This window comes from Procambarus clarkii, chromosome 10 (genome assembly GCF_040958095.1).
Source record: "Procambarus clarkii isolate CNS0578487 chromosome 10, FALCON_Pclarkii_2.0, whole genome shotgun sequence".
Lineage (NCBI taxonomy): Eukaryota > Metazoa > Arthropoda > Malacostraca > Decapoda > Cambaridae > Procambarus > Procambarus clarkii.
In genome coordinates this window covers 39,131,446-39,151,455 of record NC_091159.1, presented here as the reverse complement: position 1 = coordinate 39,151,455, position 20,010 = coordinate 39,131,446, and the positions used below count along the sequence as shown (strand labels likewise).

Genomic DNA, 20,010 nt, shown 5'->3' with positions numbered 1-20,010 from the left:
TTCTTTAATTGTTGTTCAATACATCTTTTATTTGTGACAAAAATTACATACACAATACACAGGTACATTATCTTTCAACTAAATTACACTTACCTAAACACAGTCAAAATTAAATACAGTATTCACAGCATTCAACAATAGCTTAGTACCCGAATACAGTACAGTTTGTTATACAGAATACAAAAATATGGTATATATAATATTTTCATAATTTAAAAAATTATATGCAATAAACTACTGCACCATATTTTGTCTGGATTGAATCACCTATAAAAAGTAGTAAAGTCAATTATAGTACTACTTTTCACAAATAAATAATAATACATTGTGTATTAGAGTATTTTAAGATCTGATAATGGTCCAGGACGGACCCAAACTTGGTCGTCTCCATCTTCTGGTGTGTGGTTTAGTCTTCATATCTTCAGCCACATTATTGTGACTCATCATCTGCATTACAGTATTTACTTTCTTTTGATATGTAAATTAAGACAACACATTATTACCTACATGAATAAAATACTTTCCTTATATATTTTATATAATTTTATCATTGAGACTTTAAAATACTTAACACAAATAAGTAGTTTAAATTTAAGAGTATTTTACACAATACAGTACTGTGTAATATTTCCAGTTAGAAAATACTGTACAGCACACTTCTGAAATTATTTGGTTTTATGTTTACCAGTACATTTTGTTCAACATGTACATTTATTTATATTTCAATGGAAATGGAAGTGAAGGCTCATATTTAGAAAAATGGGAAATATTACCATATTTAAATAAAATATACTGTATACCTTTTTCTATAATCAAATATATCTCAATTATAACAGTTTACAGTTAAACCACCCAAAATAGTTATGCAAAAAAATTATGATAATGATGGAATTGCATACTAATGTACTTTTTGTTAAATGTCATGGGAAATGTCACGGAGAGATGTAGAGAGCAAAAGTTAATACATCGCAAGATTGAGAACGTACCAAGATGGTTTGAGAATGCTGCTTACTGATTGGATGACAGACAGATGAAGTGTGTGTACTCAGAAAAAATTGAGGAAAGAAGTGTAAGTAATTGTCAAAAGAAGGTGCCAAGCTGGAAAGACTTTAGCAGGTGAGGACAAGTGAACAAAAAACATAAACAGATGGCAAACATGGTGAAACTACTAAGGAAGCAGTTATTAACATGAATAATGCACAGGATATGACATTGGACGAGGCTGGTTGGTAAGGAGTAAAGGGGGGCCTGATGGCTGAGTGGATAGCGCTTAGGGTTCATAGTCCTAAGGATCCGGGTTCGAAAGCTTTAGTGATGTGGGTCAAGGAAGTACAAAACTTCGGAAGGGAGACTCTCCATGGGGGCAAGGAAGTAACAACACAAGGAGGTACATTAGAAATGCGAACTGAAAGAGAATCCTGTAAGCGAGATAACCAGACAGAAAGATGGAGGTGAAGAGGAATAGGAACCACAGGAGGGGTAAAAGTTAAAGCACAACAAAGGCGAGAGGAAGGATGTTGCAAGGACCGCGAAAGATAGGAAGAGAGAAGAAGAAGAAGACTCAGGAGACAAGACAGACTGGGTAGAAGGGGAACCCCAGACAGAGAACCATGAGGGGGACCCTTCGGGACAAAACTTAAAGGAACAGAGGAGGCGGTGGGCGTGTCTGGATCTAAGGCCTGGAAACGGTTGTGAGGCTGAGGAAGATGGGAAAGACGAGGAGAAGAAGAGCACAACACACGATCATAAGACACCAGCGAAAGGGGGGAGACGGCAAACATGGCGCCTCTCCTCAGGAAAAGACGAACGTTCCCGCTGCTTCAAGGTGAGGACGGCAGCCTCAAGTTTGTAATGTACACACGCGCGGGAGAAGGTAGGGTGGGCCTCACCGCAATTGAGGCAGTGAGCCCGGGGAGAAGTGCACTCCGACTTAGAGTGACCTTCATCCCCACACAAGGGACAGAGAGAGAGAGTACTGGAGCACCAGAGGGCACCATGTCCAAACCTCCAGCACTTATTACAGAGCGGAGGAGAGGGAATGTACTCCTAGACGAAGCACTTGGCACCAGCAAGAATGACAGAGGGCGGAAGGGTCCTACCATCAAAGGTAATCTTCACAACTCGAAGGGGTTGACAGCGACAACCATGAGAAGGACGAGTAAACGTGTCTACCTAGAGGACAGAATGGCCCTGGGGTTCGAGGATATGCCAAATATCATTGTGGCAGTCCTTTAGATTCCTAACACCAGTTCAACATGGGGTGGGAGGAGAATAGTGCCAACACTGGCATTCAACCGAGCGTTCTTGGAGATTCGAACAGGGGTCTAGCCAAAATAAGGCGGCCAAGCTGCATCCTGAGAAGGAGCTGCAACGACACGTGTACCGAGACGGGTTGGGTTAACAGTAACAGAGGCATCTACTGAATCAACAAGGTGCCTACGGAGGGAGAAATAGTCAGGAGGTGTAGAATCCAGAGGGAGGCGATCAAAGTATTTGGCCCACGAAATGGGACCAAACAAGGCTTGGTACACATCAGTACGGGAAGGGATCGAGTAGCCGTGGTGTGGACAGCGTTGAGAACCTCCAGAGAGAGAGGGGTTAAAAGACGCAGTAGTCACATGAGAGACTGAGCAGTGCCAGGGGACGAGGTGGTCACCACTGGGGGCTTGTGGCTCGACCCAACCACAGAGGGAGGGAAGCCGAGGGGAGTAATCAGGAGGGTCAAGAAGGAGCAAGGTCGGAGCCCAATGCAGCAGGGGCTACAGAGCCCGATCTTCCAACACGGTCCAACTCGGGGGCTTGGTCACCCACCCCACGAGCCTGAGAAGTCATAAGACGAACAGAATTAGGCGTACGAGAGGTCAGACTTTCATTCACGAATGTGCCCCCACACCCACCACGGAGCCACAATTAGAGACAGGACACCCAACAAGAGACATGTTGCCAATCTTGCCGGGGCCCCCCAGGGGTGTGTCGTGAGTATACGTCCCACAAACGCCACCTTAAGAACCGTCAGTCTGTCAATATTGGGTTCAGTAACGAAAGGAGGATTGACAATAAAAGGGTCCCCTCGCTCGAGACGTTTTGTACTACAGTTCTACGGGTGCAAGAGTATGCCTCCTCAAACACCCAGGAGTCAAAAAAAGAAGGTCGAAAGAATAATCAGAACAGGCAAAAGGTCGCAGGGAAATGACAATTAGAAAGGAGAAGAGGGGAGAAAAACGAAACACAAGGAAAAGGAAAAGTCGTCCAGCTGAATTCGTGAGGACAGCAGCAGGAGCATAAGGCCACAAAAGGAGAGAGGACTGTCCCATGGAGCATCACACCTCGGCACCCACCCACCAAGCCCCTTCACGGCAACAACGGGCCGGACAGGGAGGGGGCTGGATGGATAACTTTGCTCATAAACAGAACAAAAATTAAATGTGAGCAATCTTAAGTCTAAGGAGGATATCACAATCTCTGAAGGGTAGATATTTAAAATATTACAGAATGCACAAGCAAAAAAGCAAAATACACGAACAAAAAGGAATTAAAATAACTTCCATTAAATAAAAAAGTGGGAGATATCGACAATGACATGGAATGAAAGTAGCAAATAATAAAAAAGAATAAGAGAACAGGAATTGTATAATGAGTTATGCTCAATTGTAGTCTTTACACACAACTAATGATAATCGGTGGTTTATTTTCATATTTTTCTAATATGTGTACTGAACACTGCCTGTCTTGTCTTATAATAGGAGGGGCCTGATGGCTGAGTGGACAGTGCTTGGGGTTTGTAGTAATAAGGGTCCTGATTCAATCCCCGGCGGAGGCGGAAACAAATGGGCATAGTTTCTTTCACCCTGATGCACTTGTTCACCTAGCAGTAAATAGGTACCTGGGAGTTAGACAGATGCTACGGGCTGCTTACTGGGTATATGTGCATGTGAAAATTAGGATTAAGGACTTGCCCAAAATGCTATGCATGCTAGTGGCTGTACAAAAAATGTAAGAACTCTTGTATATATAAATAAATAAATAAAAAATAATTATAAGATAATAATAATAATAATTATAATTATGATTTTATGTTGAAATTTACCTCAGCTTCAACCCCTTATTTTTAATAATATGAATGGAAAGTTGTGCAATCATTAAAATTATGAGTAATCACAGTTTAAAAATTAGTGAACTAACTTTCATATACTGTAAGTATATCAGCTGAATTATTTCCATGCTCCAGTCCACAATTTAGTTACAATATTATACAAGAAAATCACAAAGCAGTGTCTATATACGCTAAGAAAAAATAAATATATATATATATATGTATGTACATCAATAAATACACACATTTGTAAATATAAATCTTATTTGTGATATAAAACACATTAAGTTTATATTAATTGCTATCAAAAGCAACACTGAATATTTGTCAATAATATATAATTACAATACAGTACTTTAAGAACTGCAAGGGCCAAATGTACTACTGTACCTTCTAGCAAAATTAAGCTATACACACAGTACTGATGACAAAATGTGCTCCATTCCAACATGAATGCCTACTAGCACTTCACGAAATTAGTAGTTACAATCTATTACGAATTCATTCTAAAATATGTGAAAGCAAAAATTCTAGTCATTAACAGTTCAACTACTGATTACCCATTTCTTTCCAAACACTTATGCACCTTACTTCTAAAATTCCATATTTCATATCACTTTCACTATGATACATGAATATGGCAGTTCAAAGGTAGACCAGCAAAGCATGATGAGCCTCAACTTGTCATGCTCTTAGCACTTATAAGGCACACTGATGTATGGAATAGTTTAACATTACACAAGATATTCAAATAACTTGTGTCAAATTATCAACAATATATGTATACTGTACTTACTTGCCATATGGTCAAAATCCTGACATGAGATGACAAAGAATTCTACAATCACAGTAAGTGACATTTACTAAATATCATGCCTAAACTGCTCTATGAAATGTCTTAAAGCCAAGCAGCACAAACATCTCCAAACAATTCTCCTGAGGTAATAACATACGAAGCAAACTAGGAGCAAATGTTCTGAGCAATGTATATAACCTTAACATTAGCCTCCATGAAAGCCAGTTAATTAGTAAGGTTTTCCATTTAAAAAAAATTGACATGGGTAAGAATTAACATTTTACATAAATGACACCTGCACATTTATTCTACAATCAACTCCTTAAATTCTAACATTTATCAACACCATACTTCAATTGCTCTCTTTTAAATTATAAGGCATTCCCACTGATGCCAAATTAATGCTGGAAATCACAGTAAATAAAGCAGAAATATGCTCTATTTTGATATTTTTTAAAATATGTACATTAAAATTAATCATGTACAGTAACTCCAACATGATATTAACAGAATCTTGCCATTGTACAGCACAGCCCTAAGGCACTTTTAATATACACAATAATACCAAACAAACTACACTGAATAACTCATTTTATATTTGGAGTGACTGCAGAAATCAATTACATAAATATACATTAGACAATTGAGAAGTAGGATCAAAGAGCCAAAGCTCAACCCCTACAAGCATAACTAGGTGATTACATTAACTTGAACATATATTAAAAATTTTTTTTGTCAAACTCTTATTTGACTCCTGAAGGAACCCTCGTATTACCCTAAAACAAGTAGCTCCTAGTCTGTTCATGCACTTTATCTCTTTTATTATTCATATTCATTACTTACAGTGGATCACAAGAAACACATGTTACAAGCAGCATGCATCCCATATTACATGATCCAGACCTTTGTTCAGGTGAATCGATGACTTCATGTCAGGTTTTCATGGCTATCAAATTAACATTATATAAACTTCTTAATTAAAACAATGCTTAAAGGCTTGTGAAAAGGATAATTTATGTTACAATTTATTTAATTTAGAGACGATTTATTAACTTCATTCTATTCTTTATGGGAGAAATGTATCAATAATATTAATGAGGGGTCTCCAAGTTACAGCCCACCACAAGATTTTATCTGTCCCATAACTTGCAATATATATCTATATAAATAAAAATGTAAAGGTTTGTTTGTTCAAAATCTTAAATCTCAGAAAGTTCTTCACCGATTGCTTTGAAATTTTGACAACGTTCTATTCAAATACGAGCATATTTTTATATACCTACTATACAGATTGCACACCTGTGGCAGGTAAACACATGCTTTTTTTGAAAAAACTGTGTTTTTCATTTGAGAGGAAATCTCCGAAAGTTCTTCACCGATTACTTTGAAATTTTGACAACGTTGCATTCGAATACGCGTGCGTTTTTATATACTCACTATATAGATGTCGCACCTGTGACAGGTAAAAACATGCTTTTTAAAAACAAAACTTTTTCCCATGAGGGAATGGTGGGGAGGACGAGGGGACAGAAGAGGGAGGAATGATGGGGAGGACGAGGGAACGGGGAAGTGGGGGGAGGACGAGGGGACGGGGAGTGGGGGAGGACGGGGTAGCGGGGGGATGGTGGGGAGGACGAGGAAATGGGGGGAGGGGGGAATGATGGGGAGGATGAGGAAATGGGGGGAGGGGGGAATGATGGGGAGGATGAGGGGATAGGAGAGTGGAGGATGGGGAAGTGGGGGGGATGATGGGAAGGACGAGGGGAGGGGGAAATTGTGGGAAAGCCAAGGGGACAGGGAAAGGGGGGGGAATAGTGGGGAGGATGAGGGTGGGGGGAATGGTGTGGAGGACGAGGGGGTGGGGGATAGTGGTGAGGACGAAGGAGTGGGGGGGGGGAGATAGTGGTGAGGACGAGGGAGTGGGGGGGTGGTGGGGGAGGACAAGGGCGTGGGGGAATGGTTGGGAGGACAAGGGAGTGGGGGAATGGTTGGGAGGACAAGGGAGTGGGGGGGGGGGATGGTGGGGAGGAAGAGGGGATGAGGGAGTGGGGGATGGTGGGGAGGATGAGGGGACGGGGAACGGGGGGATGAGGGGGAATGGTGAGGAGGACGAGGGGACAGGGGAGTGGGGGATGGTGGGCATAAAAGCATTTGAGCATAATTGTTATTATATATCTCACCATGGGTCCCAATAAAACCAGTGGTAAGCTATAAGGCAAGAAATCACACGTGAGAATGACCATAGAGGAAAAACAAGAGTTCATTCATAAGCATGAAAATGGTACTAGTGTTGTTGAACTATCTAGGCCGTACAACAAATCCATGTCAACGATATGCACTGTACTTGCTAAGAAAAAAGACATTATGAGTACTAAAGTGGTAAAAAGGTGTATCAACAATCACAAAACAAAGACCACAAATATTTGAGGATGTGGAAAAGTTGTTATTATTTTGGATACACAACATGGAGTTAGCGGGTCATAGTGTTTCAGAGGCCATCATTTGTGAGAAAGCCAGGGTATTGCACGAAGACCTTGTAAAGAAAACCCCTGGAACGAGTGCAGATACGAAAGACTTTCAGGCAAGCAGGGGATGGTTTGACAAATTTAGAAAAATAAGTGTTATTCATAGTGTTGTGAGGCATGGGGAGGTTGCCAGCTATGACAAACCAGCGGCTGAAAAATTTATTGAAGAATTTTAAGATTTTGTAGAGGCTGAGGAATACCGTCTGCAACAAGTGTTTTATTGTGATGAGACAGGACTGTTCTGGAAAAGATTGCCTAAGAGGACATACATTACCAAGGAGGAGAAATCACTGCCCGGACACAAGCCTATGAAAGATAGGTTTACCCTTGTGTTGTGTGAAAATGCGAGTGGCGATTTGAAAATTAAACCCTTGCTTGTGTATCATTCTGAAAATCCAAGGGTTTTCAAAAAGTATGGTGTGCAGAAAAACCAAATGTGTGTGAAGTGGAGGGTTAACAATAAGGCATGGGTGACTAGGATTTTTTTTACGGAGTGGGTGAATGATGTGGTATGCCCTGCCATACAAAAATATCTGCAGGAAAAAAGTTTGCCACTCAAGGCCCTGCTTCTCCTCGACTATGCTCCTGCTTATCCTCCAGGCTTGGAAGATGCATTGTTGAACAGATTTAATTTTCTCACAATAAAGTTCCTTCCTCCTAACACCACTCCTCTAATTCAGCCTATGGACCAGAAAATCACAGCAAATTTTAAGAAACTTTATGAAAGAGCACTTTTCTGGAAATGTTTTGAAGTGACCGAAGCCACAAACCTTATCCTCAAAGAGTTCTAGAAGCACTGTTTTAACATTTGTAGTGCTTTAAAACTTGTTGACAAAGCCTGGCAAGAAGTGACTCAAAGAACCCTGATCTATGGCTGGAGAAAATTGTGGCCTGAATGTGTGACAGAACTAGACTTTGAGGGGTTTGAGCCTGAAAATGAAGTGCCTATTGTTAAGGAAATTGTTACTCTGGGCCAGAAAATGGGCTTGGAATAGGATGGTGCTGGTGTGGAGGAGTTGGAGGAAGAACACATTGAAGAACTGACCACCGAAGAACTCCAAGCCCTTGAAAAGGAGCAGCAACAAGAGGCAGCTGAGGATATTTCTTCAGAGGATGAGGCAGAAGAGAATATCCCTTCTTCAACAATTAGGAAGTGGTGTCAGATGTGGAAAAAAATGCAAACTTTTATTGAAAAGACTCACCCAGAGAAAGCTGTAGTGGGCTGTTACATTAATCTTTTCAATGACAATGTGATGCCTCACTACAGACAAATGTTGCGAAGAAGGGAAAAACAATCTTCATTGGATCATTTCGTTGTGAGAAAATCAAGCAGTGAGTCACAACCAGACCTAGTGGTATGCAGGCAAAACATGCCAGAGAGTACACTCCAGAAAAATCTTCACTGCCTGATGTTATCATGGAAGGGGACTCCCCTTCCAAACAGTAACACCTCTCCTCCTTCCCCTCCTCACCATCTTCCATATGCCAACAGGAGTCATCAGCAAGGGTAAGTAATAACTTGAACATACTTTTGTAGTGTAGATTTGGATGAATTAGGTATAAAATTTACTTTGAAATGAAGTTTTTGTGGAGTCAGGAACGTATTAATTCATTTCCCATTATTTCTTATGGAGAAATTCGCTTTGGTTTATGAATTTTCAGGTTACGAACTGTCTCCAGGAATGGATTAAATTTTTAAACCGAGGTACCCCTGTAATTACTTTCATGTTCAAATACCCAAAAATAAAAAAAACATTTAAATTCTTTACAAAGAATTAAAACGTGACTGTCACTAGGTGGGAGGCACTGGTAAACTGAGGGGCAGTCTCTGTGCCACCACGCACTAGGCTGGCCATATGCGTATCAACAAACTACGTTACCCTAGGGAAAGTTCAAAACCAGATTCGGATTTTACGAAGAAATTTGGCTCGTAACCCACAACATTGTAACTTACGAATGCCCCCTCGTTAAGAGGGGCATTCATAAGCCGAGGTGTCACTGAACTTGCGTTAATTAAGTAAAGTGAACCATGTGCTTGGGCGGTTTACATGTTCAGTTCCTGTCCGCCGAGCTCCTTCCCGTATGACACCAAGTCTGAGTGTTGTTAATCTGGCAAACTCTCATTGCCAGTTACATGTACCATATGCTTTTATAATTTTTGTTTGACCTTCTTCGATGGCTCTAAATTAATTTTGAATTTCTTCAATTTGTTTTACTGAAGTTCTTTCTTTAAGTGTTTATTTTCCTTACTGTAAGCCACAAAACAGGGCAAATTCCCATTAACCCTTAAATTGCGCATCGCATCATATGATGCTTTGACTGACTTGCAGTAAATTGTGCATCGCATCATATGATGCTTTGACCGACTTGCAGTAAATTGCGCATCGCATCATATGATGCTTTGACCGACTTGCAGAAAATTGCGCATCGCATCATATGATGCTTTGGAGTACTACGCAAGATTTAAACGGCCTGCGGATACACAGGGTTCACCACACCATCACGGCTCTTGTAAACAGAATTCATTTAAAAAAAAAATCGTGGGCCAAATTTCCGGGTGTTAGGGGCCTCAGTATTGAGTGAGCTACTAAGCCTGACGCACACAGCATGAGCTCACAGCATCGCCTAAAAATGCCATAATATACTTGTTCATGCTATTATGTAGCGATGATGATATTACAGAAAACCCCTGACTGTGATAAAACTGACCAGGGTTTTGATAATAGCAGGATTGTGGTGATATTTAGCGCTGTGCTCCATGGAGGGAGGAGTAATGCTGTGGGAGGGAGGGTGGTGGCATTGTTTTCTGACTGTGTGGCCACCTTTTATTGACTGCACTCACCATACCAGCTTAGTGGTTCGCTATGTTGAACACAAATGTAGATACTTATATATAACGTGTGTATAGCGGGTATAAACAGCAATAGGAGTAGGTTGGAAGCCGCCATTTTGGTGAGGGAGGTTGTGTTGTCTGCACGACTTATGTTGTTTACTGGTGACCACTATGGTCTTTGGGCACCATACCAGTTTACTTGTACAAGTATGGTGAATAAAACAGGTAGATACTTAAATGTAATGTGTGTATATAGCACACCAGCTGTGTGAGTAGCTATGTCTTTGTGCCTTTACTAACCATACAAGCTTAGATGTACAGTTATGGTGAACAAAACATGTAAATACTAATATATAACGCCTGTATATAAAAGCAAAAACAGTATGGTGAGAGGAGAATGGTGGCAAGTGAGGTGAGGTGAGGTAAGGGAGGGAGGGAGGGAGGGAGGGAGTGGCAGTCAGTGGCGAGCTGCCACTGGCTGCCATTGCCACTGCCACTCAGCATACCAACTTAGTGGTTCGTTATGGTGAACACGAATGTAGATACAGTACTTATATATAGTGTCTGTATATAGTGAATAAAAGCAAAAACAGTATTGTGGGAGGAGAATGTGGGTGAGTCAGGTGACTTGAGGGAGGGAGGGAGGAAGTAGCAGCCAGTGGCGGGTGCCACTGTCACTGCCACTCAGCATGCCAACTTATTGGTTCGTTATGGTGAACACGAATGTAGATACTTATATATATTGTCTGTATATAGTGAATAAAAGCAAAAACAGTATGGTGGGAGGAGAATGTGGGCGAGTGAGGTGTTGAGGGAGTGAGTAGCTGGCTGGTGTGTGGCGGTCACTCCTCGTTCCTTTTTGACTCATAATAGCAACTTAGTGGTTCGTTATGGTGAACAAAACATGCAGATACTTATATATAACCTGTGTATATAGTGTAATAACCGACAAAGTATTTGTTCACTGTTTGATGAACATAATTGAATCAACAATATGCACACCACATTTTTGAGTACAGCAATGATTCACTCATTTTATTATATATCACACTACACACCATTGAATAATATTACAGCAAAAAAAACTACGAAAAATCAATCAGACATTGAAATAATTAGGTAATTATCTCTTTGTGGCAACTCTGGCCTGACAGCCGGCGAGCAACAGACCGCCTGGGACGCACGCTGAGTCAGCACCTGTTTTTTTGCCAGACTTCCCCGCCCTATAGCAGGCAATATATGCCACTTATGATTTTTTTATTATTCTCCCATGATCAGTGAACACAAATTAATAGGTTTAGAAGAAATTTTTTTTTTTTTTTTTTTTGGTACAGTATGCGCCTGTGAGTGACACGCTAAATAGCCAGGTGCCATACAAGGGTTAAAGGTAAACATTTATAAAATTTTAGTAAATAAAATAAATAATAATGAATAGCCACTGTGGACCACTAAATCTGCAGTTAAGTAAATTTTTTCATTAGTGCATTTGGTAACGTTTGACAATTTTACTCATGTATCATTTCCTGGTGCAAGCACAGCAAGGGAGCCGGTCGGCCGAGCGGACAGCACGCTGGACTTGTGATCCTGTGGTCCTGGGTTCGATCCCAGGCGCCGGCGAGAAACAATGGGCAGAGTTTCTTTCACCCTATGCCCCTGTTACCTAGCAGTAAAATAGGTACCTGGGTGTCAGTCAGCTGTCACGGGCTGCTTCCTGGGGGTGGAGGCCTGGTCGAGGACCGGGCCGCAGGGACACTTAAGCCCCGAAATCATCTCAAGATAACCTCAAGATAACCTCCTTTCTTTATAATTGTCACTTTTTCCTTTGTTCTGAATCACAATGATTATCCAAAAACACCCAAATAAAATATTAATTTATATAACTGATTTCTTCTTTAACCAGCAAAAATGTGAAAATATAATGTGGTCCTTGTACTGAAAAGTTTGGAGACCCCTGGTATAGATGAAATACGAGAGATCCCTCCATTTCTATTAATAATAGGTGTTAAATATTTATCACAATGTGAAAATTAACCTTTTCTGTTCTCATTCCATTTATACAATACTTTGCTTTGTATCAACCGTACTATATCACACTGTATTTTGGTATTTACAAGCACTCTATAAATATCAAATACCAAAAAACCAGCACTGAATGTAATGAAATGCCATTTTCTGGGTGAGCCCCAGAGGCTCCCTGGAGCTATCAGGCTAATATGCAATTCATTAGACCAAGCCATTAGTCGTAGGCATTCAGCCTACCGAGCCAGAACCTGGCCCCCCCCCCTCCTCAAGAGAGGCACAGGGAGCAATGGCCATGGAAAACCCCCCCTGTAGTTGGGGTTTTTCCTTTGGTTTTCCATCCGTCCCAAGGAAACAAGCAAACGTCACTCCCCCCTCTCCGTGACCCAGCCATTCCAGTTCGGAGTCAAGTATCAAAACAACGTGAAAACTACCGACTGGAGGGAGGGAGGGTGCCAGGGAGCCTCCAGGGCTCACCCAGACAATGGCATTTCATTACATTCAACACTGGTTTTCTGTGGTGAGCTTCACAGAAACTTCACAGTGGGGAGCTTTCCTTCAGGGTAAGGACCAAGGAGCACGGATGGAACCAAAGTCAAAGTGATGAAAGCCCCCAAGTCCGGGTCCCTATAATCAAAATGGGGCAGCCTTGGGGCATCCAGGTGGGCAATCAACTTAGGACGTTGCAGCAACCTAAACCTAGCATGAAACGCAGATGCCACCTGTACCCTAATATCAATGTCATCAGAATGGGTAAATTGGAGAACAAGCAAGGAGTGCGACTCGCAGGACTCTGGGTCAAAGGTGTCGGTGACCCAACAGCCAGCAAGATAGAGGAAAAAGCAGTGACTGTCATCCTGAGACAATGGCACACAGCAACCTTCAAACTCGCACGCAGACGAACTGTAATGGCCGGGTTGCAGACGCCTGTGGCTTCCCCTCCCGGGGTGGAGGGAGGGGCCTGTTTGGACGAGTGGCACGGGGGTGGGAAGTGACATTTGCTTGTTTCCTTGGGATTGGAGGGAGTTCTGCCTCTATTCGGTTGCAATTTTCTTACCATGTGGGGTCTGTTTTGTTATGCCTACCTTTCTGGGTGCCTAACCACCAGCTGATGGCAGATAAGGAAAACCCCTAACCACAGGAGGGGGGGTTCCAGGGTCATTGCTCCCTGTGCCTCTCTGAGGGGGTCAGGTTCTCGTGGGCCCCATTAGGGGACCTCGAGCAAGAATGCTTATGACTAATGCCCTGGTCTAATGAATTGCATATTAACCCAATAGTTCCAGGGAGCCAAAGGGGTTCCCCACAGGAAAGCAGCACAAACTGGATTCAGATTAAGCTCTGCATAAATCAGCCTGCTGTATAAATGCAGTAAAATCTTAATATACCAAAATAAATAAAAATAGAGGCAAGGATGATCCTGCCTAGCAGCTGAATATATTACAAGTACAAACTTAAGGCAATCCACAAAAATATAGCTTAAACATAGAACGTAATACTGAATACACACATACAACACGATGTATGCACAAACACAACATGATGAATGTACTCACATAGCATAAATATATATTCCTCCAAAAGTGAAGTCTTGAAGACTAAAAAACAAAAAACACAAAGAAACCAAACAATCCATTATGGTTATTTCTTCGATTCCTAAGAAATTACTTGTACTTGCTTGTGCCTTGTTAAGAGTAATTGTCATGAGTATTCTGTTGTTTACTGGATCATTAAATAACTTTGCATATGCACCACTGACATAACTAATGCACTAAATTACCACTAACTCCAATTATGTCACTTTTAATAGTCCACATGCATTCTTGTTTATAATATGAATGCACAACAATTTAATTTACTCTACATTAAAATTTCATAATACATTTGATTTTCCTCATTAAATGTTAAAGAACAAACTTTGCCAATTGAAGGCACAGTTAGGAGACAGCTCATCCCCATATTTTAATGATTATACAAAAATAATAGCAATTAATGTGCTCCATTACTACAAACAATTACAGTAAAGTGAAGCAGAATTCTTTAGAAAATGGTCTTTGATAACCATTCTGTACTAAACAAAAGTTTATACACTACAGGTAACCTACAAAATCTGGATTGTATTGTCTTTGATATGATCCAGATTTGCACTTAATCTGGATATCCAGTATTTAGCCCCTTCTGGGCTACTTATCAATATATTTAAAAAAAATTTTTTTATAGCAAGTGATACACTAAATGTTTATGCACATTTAGACAATATATAAATAATGATTAGTGTGCCACTTAATAATAATAATGCACAAAAAAATATAAAAATGGTTTGTTCACTGTTCAGCTGTACAGGTCTCTGGTCTTCTGTATCCAAGCATGAAGACCTCACTTTCAAATAGCTACTTTGGTGAACAGAGACAAAATTCACCTCAGAACCAAGTCAACTCTCATCTCAGAAACAACTGAGGGCTTTACCCGTCATTTACCTGTCGATGATTCCAAGGATCAACATCTCCGCGACCCAGTCTTGGACCAGGTCTTCTGGTTGGTTTTCTGATCAACGAGGCTGTTTGTTTCAGCTGCAGGATTACTAACCAAACATGACAGGATTGATCTTATCGAGATCTTTAAAATACTTAAAAAATTTGAAGATATTAGTCCAGACCACTTCTTTAAAATATCAAAGTAATGCATACAAGGGGACAACAGCTTTAAGCTCAATAAGCCACAATGTAGGAGAGAAAACAGATGCTTTTTTACCCATTGGATAAAAATCCATGGAACTGTCTACCCCACCTAGGCCATAAATGCCAAGACATTACTTCAGTGTATAGTTTAGTATGAAAAAATCTTCAGGAATATTGGGGGAACCTTTGACAAGCCACCAGCTTCCTGTCCCCATCGAGGATACTAAAGATATAGCCGCTCAGGTAAATTTAGGTAACTTCTGCAATTACCCTGAACTTGCCTCAAAATCCTCAGTGTTCATGGCTAATGCCATTCTCTCAGCTACTGAGCTAATTGTTTACCCCAGCCTATAGTGCTGTAGTAAACCACTGGAAGCAGTAGCATCTAAATCCTCATGCTTACAAGGTTTCAATGTTTATATGCAACTTCTTTTTACCACCACTGCTCTTTATTTTATTCACAAACTACATGTTCTGCTTCCTATGCTTTTTTATGTCAGAAACAGAATTAGTACCAATGCTACGCTCCTTTGCCAGCAGCTTTACTCCCTAGCCATGATCTTGTAAAGTATTTCTAATAGTTAGGCCTTATTATCCATGAAAAGGAAGTTCCTCTCACCTTTGATGTACCCATATTACTCTTACAGCACAACATGGATTCAATAATGATATATTTGAATAAAAGTCAGTGAAAATGATTCAATGGCAAGAGGTTGGATCACACTTATACAAGAAAAACACAAACTTTTGAGCAACCTATAGTGCAATACAGGCAGGCCTCACTTAAGAACCAAGATGCGTTCTCCAGAAGGTGGTGATAATCAATAATTCTGTCAAGTAAAATAATTTTCCATTGACTAGTGGTACAAGCTGATAAAACATTCCAGACCAAAGCTACATATACAGAAAGGCTTGACAATGTCTTGCTAAATATAGGCTGTCAGGCTAGACACACACACACACACACACGTGTGTGTTTGTTACCTGTTGAGAGGCGGGACCAAAGAGCCAGAGCTCAACCCCCGCAAACACAACTAGGCGAGTACACACACACACATTGCTAAGCTAGATAAACAGGCTAGCCAGATACTTCAACATCCTGTTCAATTACCCTCTCCACTCAGCCTAAAATGGCTACAAAACCCATTACTTTCTTGAAAATATTGAAATGAAGAAATAAAGGCTTATACTGTACTGTGTACAGTGTATCCATTTGTAATTTATCACACAAGTACGCACCTCACACCCTCCTTCCATCACCAATCCTTCTCCACCTAGGATGAACAACATCCTGTTCCAATTGTGTGTGACTGAGTGGGTCATTGAGGATGTGAGAGCACCAACACACTCAACAAATTACAGTCATCCTGTAATTTGATGTAACACCACTGATGCATCAACTCACATGTAACACCCACACATTGACACCCATTTATGTAAATGGATTTTTTTTTAGTAAACCTTAGAGCAAATATTTGTAGAATAAGTATTTGTTAAATGAGGTTCACCTGTACAAGCTTAGTAAAATATTTCTAAAATATAATTGTATTATTTTGAATCCTATTACAAATAAAAAAATCAGCACTGAATGTAATGAAACGCCATTTTCTGGTTGGGCCCCGGAGGCTTCCTGGAGCTATCGGGCTAATATGTGATATTAGACTGGGGCATTAACTATGGAGTTCGACATACCAGGGACCACGAGCCAGAACCTGGTCCCTTCAGAGATATTTCATGTAGCAATGGCCCTGGAAACACCCCCCCCTGTGGTTGGGGGTTTTCCTAATCTGCCGTCGACAAGGGTTAGGCACCCAGAAAGGTAGGCATAACAAAACAAACCCCACATGGTAACAAACTAATAACGAAAACCAAACAGAGGCTGAACTCCCTTCAAACTCAAGAAAGAAGCAAAAGTTACACTCCACCTCCGCGCCGTTTATCCACACAGCCCTCCCCTCCCCGTGAAAAACCGCTGACCGGAGGAAGGGAAGGTTGTCAGGGAGTCGCCAGAGCTAACCCAGAAAATGGCATTTCATTACATTCAATGCTGGTTTTCTGTGAGGAGCCCCTGGAGCTTCATAACCAAAGAGAAGAAAAAGAGAAACTTGCCCGGGAGACGGCCATCACAAACTCCTCAACACAAAGTCGAGAAAACTGGCTGCAACCTGCTACCAAAGTAACACAGGGACGCCCAGAAGCAGGGACGTTAGCCAAATAACGGGCGGCCAGGACCCTGTTCGACTTCCAAAAACCCCGTGCCCGAATATCAGCCCAAGACATGTTGCCAAACACGGCAGCCAATGCAGCAAATTTCCTATCATCGTGGGCACGAGGATAGACCACAGGCTGGCTAGATTTAATAACCCTAAGGACAACCTGGGAGACCCGAGACCTGGAACAGGGAACAAGGGGAAACCGGGTCAACCCAAAGCGCATCCCCAACTACCGAAGCCGAAGCTCGCAGATAACTGCGAGCCACTGAGCCACTGTCAAATGACAATTCACCAGGAACCCAAACCTGGTGAGCTGGAAAAGAACCACACCCCTGGCAAGCAGACAAGCGGACCGACTGGGAGCCCACACCAGCCAGTCGTCGTGGTAGGTCAGGACCCAAACCCCAACAAGAACAGACGGGTCACCACGACCCAGGTAAGAAGTGTGAATACACCAGGTGCGAGATTCAAGCTAAAAGAAAGAAAATGGGAGTGGTAAGCCTGATGCCCTACCACGAAACCTAACCAGTCCCTGAACCCCGGATGAAAAGGAACGTGCCAAGACCCGTCCTTGAGGTTCAGGGACACCATCCACGAACCTGGCTCCAACTGAAGCCGGACCTGAGACAGTAGTCATCCGAAAGGAAGGGCAAGGAATCCAGGGGTTCAGAAAGTACAAATCCAGAACGAACCGCAGATCCGCATAGTCCCGTTTCGATACTGGAAACAAATGGGAAACCCACTTGAGGAACGCGGTTGTTTCGACCACACCCAAGCGCACCCACTCCAAGATGACCCAACGAAGCGCAGGGAAAGAAGCCTGCCCCGTGAGCCCCGAATCCCATGGAGGAGGAGGAGGAGCCGCCCAACACTGCCACTCACAACAATAACACAGCAGAGGTCCCTCACGAAGGCAAAACACCGCAAAGGAAATCGTGGCCACAAAGGGGTCAGCCCCCTGGACAACATTAGCTGACAAACTGGAAGTCGGAGTAGCCAGCATGGGGGTCTGAGGCTCACCCCCCCTCCCGTCTTGGGAAGGGGAGGGCTGCACGGACAAACGGTGCGGCAGTGGAGTGTGACATTTGCTTGTTTCCTTGGGATTGAAGGGAGTTCTGCCTCTCTGTTCGGTTTTCGTTGTTAGTTTCTTACCGTGTGGGGTGTAATTTGTTATGCCTACCTTTCTGGGTGCCTAACCCTAGTCAGTGACATAAGGAAAATCCCCCAACCACAGGGAGGTTTTCCAGAGCCATTGCTCCCTGAAACCTCTCTGAAAGGGCCAGGTTCTGGCTCGTAGTCCCTGGTAGGTTAAACTACATAGCTAATGCCCCAGTCTTATAATATCCCACATTAGCCTGATAGCTCGAGGGAGCCGTAAGGGTTCCCCCACAAAAAATACATGATTTGTCAAAAATAAGAAAACAAAATGCAATTTTATGGAAATTACTTTACATGATGAAGGAAACGACTCATTTGACTCATACCTGTACTGTACTTCATTGCAATGTCTCCGAAATGTTAAAAATCCTGGTTTCAGATGGAAAACCCAGTGGGCAAACATGATTCATTGTTTAGAAGGATATGTTACAGGAAGGTCCAGATTTGGGAGGGTGAACTGTATATAAAAAATCAGAAATTAAATTTAATCAAAACAAGAGTTTGAATGATTTATATTTCCTGGCCATGGTGAATTTCCAATTGCATGTCACTTCTTAGTTATAAACTCTATTTACAGCATTTTTCTGCAACAAAATGGTAATTGTTTTTGATGTTCAACTACAGTTTACATTGGGTCTTCCAACTTCTATTCTAATACAAAAAAATACAATAGAAAAAAGTACACCAGTCTAACAACAACATCAATGACACTACTGTATAGTAAAGTATTCAAGAAATAAAATTTTGCATTTCAGAAACCTGGCTAGTTGTAGTCTTAAAAACATTAATCCTATCTCATCATCTTTGCAGATAATATATTTGCACTATATTATAAGACTTCTTTCTTACAGAGTGGTCTGTCATTTGAAGGCTGGAAACATTTGCAATTGCAACATCCATACTAGTTAGATAGGTTTCCACATACCCTTACAAAATACATGAAAAAAATGTTTATAGAAACACATTTTTCACAATTTCTTGGGCATGTTTTGTCACACATTAGTATCCTATCCAAGAAAAGCAACAGGTCAATTGTCCACATCAATTAAATCTAGTGTGGATATAAGACAGAAAAAGACTTCAACATGAATCAGATGTGCAGCAAATGTCATATTATATATCAATAAATATCAATAAAGTAAAAAAAATTATTTAAATGTAAGAGGCATATACAGTATGAAAACCAGCGGCTACTTTAAATATTAGTCACACCACAATAGTTATGTTCATGTTGAGGCTGAAAAAAAACTTTCAGGTATTATCATAAACATTTTATCTTCCTCTTTGGACACAACTGTCTCAATCTTTTAATTCCCATTAAACATTTAATAAATTATTAGGACCACTTGAACCAAGAAGAAAGATAGCCTGGCTTATCTGGTGAGACAGGAGAACTGGATTTAGATCCCAGGGATGGTGATGAATTTTCTTTCTTTAGATTCTTTTTGCTTTTGCATCTGTAATGAGCTTCCCCTTCCTTTTCTTCCTCCTCGACCTCTTCCTTCAAGTTAACAGGTTTTGTCTCATCTATACCTGCAGTCTAATGAATTAAAACAATTGGAGAAGGATTCAGATATCAGACCAACAAGCCATTCTCAGAATTCTAGACTTACTAATGTAGATGTAATTTAAAAATGGATGAATAAATTGTATTCAATACTGTATAACATAGATACACATATAAATTTAAAATCAGAT

General features: G+C 41.2%; 1 protein-coding gene across 1 annotated transcript in view; it reads right to left on the bottom strand.

The window, feature by feature from the left end:
• LOC138363051 (cytoplasmic phosphatidylinositol transfer protein 1-like) overlaps window positions 1-20,010 on the bottom strand; it is a 68,474-nt gene continuing 48,464 nt past the window's right edge. Inside the window, exon 9 of the mRNA XM_069321895.1 lies at window positions 1-19,852. Coding sequence (XP_069177996.1) covers window positions 19,649-19,852 — 204 coding nt within the window. The 3' untranslated portion in view covers window positions 1-19,648. The remainder of the gene's footprint in view (window positions 19,853-20,010) is intronic.